This window comes from Coffea arabica, chromosome 10c (assembly GCF_036785885.1).
Source record: "Coffea arabica cultivar ET-39 chromosome 10c, Coffea Arabica ET-39 HiFi, whole genome shotgun sequence".
NCBI classification, from domain to species: domain Eukaryota; kingdom Viridiplantae; phylum Streptophyta; class Magnoliopsida; order Gentianales; family Rubiaceae; genus Coffea; species Coffea arabica.
The window spans coordinates 15387645-15394895 of NC_092329.1; the positions used below are offsets into that span (position 1 = coordinate 15387645).

At 34.5% G+C, this 7251-nt stretch overlaps 2 protein-coding genes across 2 annotated transcripts; both read right to left on the bottom strand.

Moving 5' to 3' along the window:
* Nucleotides 1–218: 218 nt before the first annotated feature.
* On the bottom strand, nucleotides 219–906 carry LOC113713948 (probable UDP-arabinose 4-epimerase 3). Its single transcript, XM_072068641.1, has 3 exons — nucleotides 894–906; nucleotides 526–657; nucleotides 219–442 (listed from the first exon to the last, which is right to left on the bottom strand). The coding sequence occupies exons 1-3, from the start codon at nucleotides 904–906 to the stop codon at nucleotides 219–221; spliced, it is 369 nt and encodes a 122-aa protein (XP_071924742.1).
* A 2299-nt stretch (nucleotides 907–3205) lies between these two features.
* Nucleotides 3206–5459, bottom strand: LOC113714444 (zinc finger BED domain-containing protein RICESLEEPER 2-like). The gene is made up of 2 exons (XM_027238274.2): nucleotides 3485–5459; nucleotides 3206–3371 (listed from the first exon to the last, which is right to left on the bottom strand). Exons 1-2 carry the CDS (start codon nucleotides 5204–5206, stop codon nucleotides 3366–3368), a joined length of 1728 nt encoding a protein of 575 aa, XP_027094075.2. The 5' UTR covers nucleotides 5207–5459; the 3' UTR covers nucleotides 3206–3365.
* Between the last annotated feature and the right edge of the window lie 1792 nt (nucleotides 5460–7251).

Here is a 7251-nt window from a genome sequence, read left to right on the forward strand (position 1 = left end):
AGTTTGTGTGGTTAATATGAGTAATAAATAGAGCTGCTTCCCTAAGCCTCTACTGGATTCATCAAATTAGAAAGAACAAACATCCAAATCCCAGGCCATAACACCCTCTTCTAAGCGACTACTAGAATGGAGTAAAATCAGGCTATAGGTTAGGGCTGGCTGGCCGTCTATCTGCTCCTGTTAGTGCTCCACTGCTAGAGAGTGGATGCATACTATCTCTACATTGACTGAGGTGTACCATATCCATTAATATGTGCCTTCTGCCATCTCCATGCTACCCGCAAACTCTCCTGAAGATCGGTGTATTTTGTTGTCCATTTTAGTTCTGTCCTAATTTTGGTTGGATCACTGTAAACTTCAGCATAATCACCAGGCCAACGGGGAAGGTAGTCGTCGACCTTGAGAGGTACTCCTGTGGCCTCTTGCAGGCCTCCACAAACTCCTTTACAGATCAACCTGAAATAGAAAAATATGATCCGCATAAGAAACGGCTAATATGGTCAATTAAAACAAGAAATGTCTTACCTCTCCCTATTCCAACATTGTAAATTCCAACTTTCCCAGGCTCTGCCTTCTCAAGGGCTTTGACATGAACATCAACAAGATCAGTGACATCAATATAATCCCGGATACAAGTTCCATCTTCAGTCTTGTAGTCTGTTCCTCTCACATATAGCACATAGTAATTTAACCAAAATAAACCCACGAAAAGACACAATAAGGGTACCAACGAGTCAAATCAAGTTCAAATACTAATATATTTGAGCTTGAGCTTGAAGATATTTATCCTAACTCAAACTCGAAGTTGACAAATATTTATTTGGGAAAGGGTGCCAACATTGATGCTCTTATATAAGGGCCGTCTAGACTTTATATTAAAATATAAATATTACACTGTCCCCACATTTGGTACATAGTAATGGCCTAAAAAGGAAAGGGGTTTCTAATTTGTCCATTCTATTCCAAGTTTGATATAGATTATTTAAGTGAAAAAGTTCTTTTCCTCTGAACTATTGTTTTTTTTTAGTAGAATCCCCAAAATTGAAAAAAAATATCTAGGAAAAACTCCTTCCAACTTTATTACAAAATATCCAAAACGGTAGGATGTCAAATTTATTCTTATAAATATTTTTTTTCTACCTCATCATATCGTAGGATATTTGTGAGCTCAATTAGTAATTGAATGTATTTTTTATAATAAATTATTTTTCTTGTGTTAAAATAAAATTTTCTTTCTTACTAGCAAACATATGTTTTAAAATACTTTATTCTTTGACTTTGAATAATTGTGTGAAATTTTTTTTTGAATTTCATATAAAAAATAAGAGCATTATAAAAAATTAAAATTTTATCATATTTGTTTTGATTCATGTAATTTACATTGCTAATTATATATCTTGCGGATGCAAAACTATAACATAAAAATCTATAGGCCACAATGAATCAAATATTACAATTGAAAAATTTGAGTACCAATCCTCAATTATTCTAAAAGCAAAAAATGACTAAATTTCACATAAATAAACCAGTAACATAGTAGAACAAATAAAGCAAAAGTAATAAAAATGGTATGTTCTATAAATAAATCCAGAATAATTAACTCAAGTTTGTATTAATTGTATTTTATTCTGGCATCTAAATCTTGATTATATCAAACACGGAAAAATGAAAGAACAATCTACTCTATTAGTATACTAGACATTGAAATAAATAAAAACAATAATCTTCCTACCATTTTTAGATATCGTAACCAAAACCTATTCATTATATCAAACACCGGAATCAGAAGGTTCAATGGACAATCTAGGAATATTATTTTAAGACTTGACAGTCAACTTCATTGACTAACGTCAATGAACCAAGGTCAAGTATACATTCCTCTGTAAATAGGATTGACTTTTCCTTAACCTCGAGTGCAGCAACCCCGTTTTCGAAACTTTCCTAATATCTTTCCTAACCGTTTCTTTTGTGGATTCTCCCTTAGGAAAATCTGTTCCTATATATTACCTCTTTCTCGATTCAAGAATTTAACTTACCTAGCCCATTCGCCTCTTTTAACAGAAGACAAGAAAATATACAGAGTGATAGATAAATGGCTGACAACATTCCTATAGGGTTTCGTTTTAGACCCAGTGAGGAAGAACTGATCTCCCTACTTTGGCTGAAGGTTACAAACCAGCTTGATGAAACGGACCATGTGAAGGAGAAAATACTTTACGGCGAAGGTGCAGAACCGTGGGATGTTTTGGGGGATGATGATGTTCGTTGGCAATTCTGTGATAATAGCGGAAAAGGGGCTAGTACGAAAAGAATGGTCTATGTCTTTACCAAGTTGAGGAAATTGAGCGCCAAGAAAACTGCGAGAACGGCTGGTTTGGGGACGTGGGACGGAGAAACGAAGTCGTACCCAGTTGAGGGTATGATTACTGGTGAGAAAATTGGGTCAAGGAAGATGCTAAGTTATGTTCTGAATTCTGGTTCAATAGGGGTGAAAGGTGGCTGGATAATGCACGAGTATTCGCTGGATGGTGCATCATTGAATGGGTTAAACAGCAGTCATAATACTGATTATGTTCTTTGTAGGATAATAAAGGATGATTCTAAGTATACCAAAGTCAAAGAATCTGCAAAGAAAGGAAAGGTTGCCAAAGAAAAGGAGGTTGGAAACCGCGGATGCCGTGAAGTTGTCCTGGGCAAGGGAAAGATGAATCTTGAACAAGAAAGTTCACAAGCGAGTAAGAAGTCATGTAACAATCCAATGGATGAGTTGCCTAATTTGGTTAATTGTGAGTATGATGGATACACAAGAAGCCTACAAACATATACAGGTTTGTTGGATGATGTTGTGCAGCCAATCATCTGTTGGAATGGCGACCCTTACTTGGGATCAGTTCCTGATATGGTGCACTGTTCCCTTAGAAATTAATTTTGTAGTGGCTTACATTCAAAAAGAAAAAAACTGTAGTTAAATATTTGATTTTGTAGTTTTGGATACTAAATTTATTAGTAGTGGGCTGCGTGTGTGTGATGATCACATAAAACAAGATGGGTGGATTTTCAAGAATAAAGCAACATGATCTTGTAGAATTTGATTTTATCGTTTTAGCAACTTACTATACCAGCAACAAGATGGATTCCATAAAAGGGTGAACAGTTGTATCGAAAAAGCTGAAGTGGAGTTTATGTGATTGTGATGCTTAGAAAATGCAAAAAGCAACGATTTTCAACTGTAGAAAGTACATAATCTTTTCAGCTTGAAAGGAACTAGCAATCCATCAGCAAAGTAAATGTTGCAAGTTATCTGGTACTCGCCTCTAACTCTAAAAGTCAATTGTCCAAAATAGTTGGTTTCACAGCAAAATCTGTCAAATCTGTAATGAAGCCAATGAAACAAGTGAATTTGATGCTATTTATTTCTGTCATTTTTCCTTTTTTTTTTTAAATTTCTTCCAAAGAATTACAATAATTAGAAATGCAATATTACCCTTTCTGCTTCTTCAAGGTTTTGAACATCATCTTCAACACAGCTGGAAGAATGTGAGGGGAGAAGCCAACTTTTAGTGGATAAAAGCACCTGCAACATCTTTGAACCCTTTCCACTAAATGAATCACGAATATAACCTGCTCTGCTAAATTTAGATTCCAGAGCAGCTCTGGAGACGGGAACAACTAACAGATCATGAGCCATATTTGAGAGAATGGGGAACCTATGATTATTGCCCTTCCACCAACCCAAAACATCAAAATAATCCCAATCTTGTTCAGTAGGTTCATCCAGATACCTCTCCAAATCTGATTTTCCATCAGCAAAAGCAGCAAGAGCTTCCTCCCTTCTCTTTTGAATCAGATACTTCTTAAAGTCACTGGGAAAAGATCTTGCACCTGATTCAGGTTCTTTCTCGCTAGAAGATGACTTTTCAGGTACATATAATCTTTTATATTCATCAAACAAGGTAAAAGCAGCCTCTCTCGCAATTTCTCCCATTTCTGGAGTCAAATGTAATTCTGAAGGTAAAGATTCAAGAATTTCCAGCTTGTATCGAGGATCAAGGATAAGGGCAAGGTAGATTACCAAATTCATCTCTTTATATTTTCCCCAATAGTTTGTATATTTTTCCCTCAATCTCCTAGCCATCGAACTGATGCCCATTTCAGTACTGTCTTGCCATTCACTCAAGAGATGATGAACCTCAAACAACCGAGCAAAGATTGTGTTTGTTGTGACATGTCTAGAGCATGAAAGATGCAATGTTAGCCCATACAAGTGCCTCAATATCTCGATAAACCACTTGACCTTTTGCCAATCATCTCTGTTAGGCATACCAGCACCCATAGTTTCACTTTTACAATAAGGATCTGATTCCTGAAACTTCTCAAAGGCTTTTTGGAGCTTTTGGGCTGTATCCAACATAAAAAAGGTGGAGATCCAGTTGGTGTGGACATCCATGCATAGCATTCTCTTGTTGTCTATTTTCTCTAATTCCACGCATTCTTTAAACTTTATCAACCTAGCAGGAGAAAGCACAATAGAGCGGACCATTTCCCGAATGTGAGCAACTGATTCACCTATTTCTTGCAAGCTGTCAGAAGCCATAAGTTTGATCACATTATCAATGTATCTTAGATGAAGATACTTGCCACCAAGCAAACTGTTCTCTGAATTAGAGAATCTTGTTTTCAAGTTATGAATGGCAACATCATTTGACTGCGAGTCCTCCACAGTTATAGCAAAAATCTTATCTATTCCCCAATCAAGTAAGCACTTCTCAACTGCCTTTCCTATGGCCTCTGCACTATGATCAGATAGCGGACAAAACTCTAACACATTTTTTTGCAGTTTCCAGTTGGAATCTAGAAAATGCGCTTTGACACATAAATAAGTAGTTTCCTGCTCAGATGTCCATGCATCCACAGAAAGACTAACCCTTTTATTACACAGGATGTTCTTTAACTTTGTCTTCTCCTCCTCAAACAGTTCATAGCAGTCCCGATTAACCGTCGAACACGATGGTATCCGAAAAGAAGGACATGCCAGAGACATAAAAATCCTAAACTTTTCCCTCTGAACATCGCTTGGAGTCTGTTCATCACAAATTAAGCTACGAGCAAGAGCTTTCCTACTATCTTTCTGACTAAATACAAACTTATCAGGATCTTGATTATCCCGAGCAGTCCACACAAAAGTTCTTATCAAGTGGTCCTTCATGATGTTAGGAATGGAATAATTATAATCTTCAAAACTTGAATTAACAACTCCTCACTAAGAGCTCGCCCAATATTCTTTAAAGGTAAAAATGGGGACCAAAAACAGAACTTTTCTTAATGAACATTTTCCAGCAAATGCAAGGGAACTAAAGGGTATAGAGTAAAAGTGGCTAAGAAATGAAACACAAGAAAAGAAAACAAGAAGAATGATAATAATGGTAGTATATAAATGGGACAAAACGCAAACGGGGCAAAAAAAAAAAAAAAAGGCAAGCTCAACCCACAATGCAGTTCAATTGAAAGAAGGGGAAAAAAAATCTTGAAGGGGATAAAAGGGCTTACAGTTGAGAGCAAGAGGCTGCATCATGATCATGGAACTTTGGCTTTTCCCCGAGATGAGGAGGAGATGGTTATTTGGTTGTGAGGTAAAATGTGATAGTCATTCTTGATTGAAGAACCTTAGTGGAACATAAAGATCTGAAGACCAAAGGATAGGTTCTACCTCTCGCTTTAGCACCGATTCTTTAGTCTGTGAAACAGAGAAGAGGAGAGGAGACTGGAGATTTGAGTTTTTTTTTTTTTTTTTAAATTTCCCGCGTTTCCTATTTCGTGCTTCCCGCTCTCACCATGAAATCTACACTACATATACGTATAAAGGGCGGGGGCTTTTGGTATACGTAAAAATTTGTAACGTTATATATTTTTAAATTATCTTGGATAACAATCTATTACAAATATAGCTTTCTATTAAGTAATATGTATTTTTTCTGATTTCATTTTTCAACTTATTAGGTAAATCTTAATGTTTATTAGCAACTACCAATTATGTTTACGAATTACGATTACTAGTATATAACTATTTTTTATACACTTGATAAATTCTCTACATATGTATCATCAAAATATAAAACTAATTTTTTAAGAAATAATTTCAATAAATGTACCCAAAAAATTTTACAAATATTTTTCCTATTACTTGCACACACATCAATATGTGCCTTGAACACTAATATAGTTTATGTATTCACATTATATGAAATTTTATCTCCAAAGTATGATTATTATATGAATTTTTTATAGTTAATAATTTTGTTAAACAAATACAAGTTTGACAAAAATAATTATGCGTGATTAATATGGATATGCTTAAAAATATTGGCTGATTTGGTATGCATTTTAGATGTTATGCTATATTAATATTAGTCTTTACTTATAATTTTTTGGGTGAAAATAAATCTAGTTATAATTTTATCAAATTATTGACATTATATACTCACAAAAGAGTACCACATAAGTTTTTTTTCTTTTAATTTTTTTCAACAAGATAAGGATAGGATTTAAGAATCACATGAGCGGAATGGAGATGCACTAATCTCGCATTCAATGATCCACTTGCAATTAATATATCTAGGTTACAGAGTGAACTAATAAACGAACGAATTTGTATGAACTAAGATATAAAGAGATAAATTACAACATGCCATGTGTGAAGCCAAAATCCAACCACCTTTCAATTCTGCTTCTTAGATAATGTGCCGTATGCATGCTGCTTCATTACATTAATTAATAATATCTTTGAACGGCATAATGTGGTAGATTATGAATTTTAACTTTCTTTTATATTAAAAATGTATAACTTAAATGCAAAACAAATAAGAACACAAAATAAATGATTATCCAAGAAATGAATGAATTTGTGTGAACAAATTACACCAAAAAAAAAAAGTATTTGTGTGATCTAAGATACAAATAGTTAATTTCCAACTATGCATATAGATTTTTAAGTAGTTATCAGCTCAATAGTTAAACAACTCAAGTATATTGATAAATTCCAGTTCTTAGTTTATGGCACACACAAACATTAATGCCAGATTGCCACACCACTTTTATTTATACACCAAGGCTTTCCTAATAAACTAAAGTTAAATTCGATTTGTCAAAGGAAACAAAATAGAGTTGGTCACGGACAATCAACTCAATCCGGACTCCGACACAACTATTAACCGCCCAAACATTTAGAAACAATTAATTTAGCAACTAACAAAT

Bases quoted from the DNA above. Each gene is read 5' to 3' on its own strand.
- LOC113713948 (XM_072068641.1), bottom strand. The intron at 443-525 runs GTAAGACATTTC...TGATCTGTAAAG, and splicing joins CAATGTTGGAATAGGGAGAG to GAGTTTGTGGAGGCCTGCAA.
- LOC113714444 (XM_027238274.2), bottom strand. From the start codon at position 5,206: ATGAAGGACCACTTGATAAGAACTTTTGTGTGGACTGCTCGGGATAAT.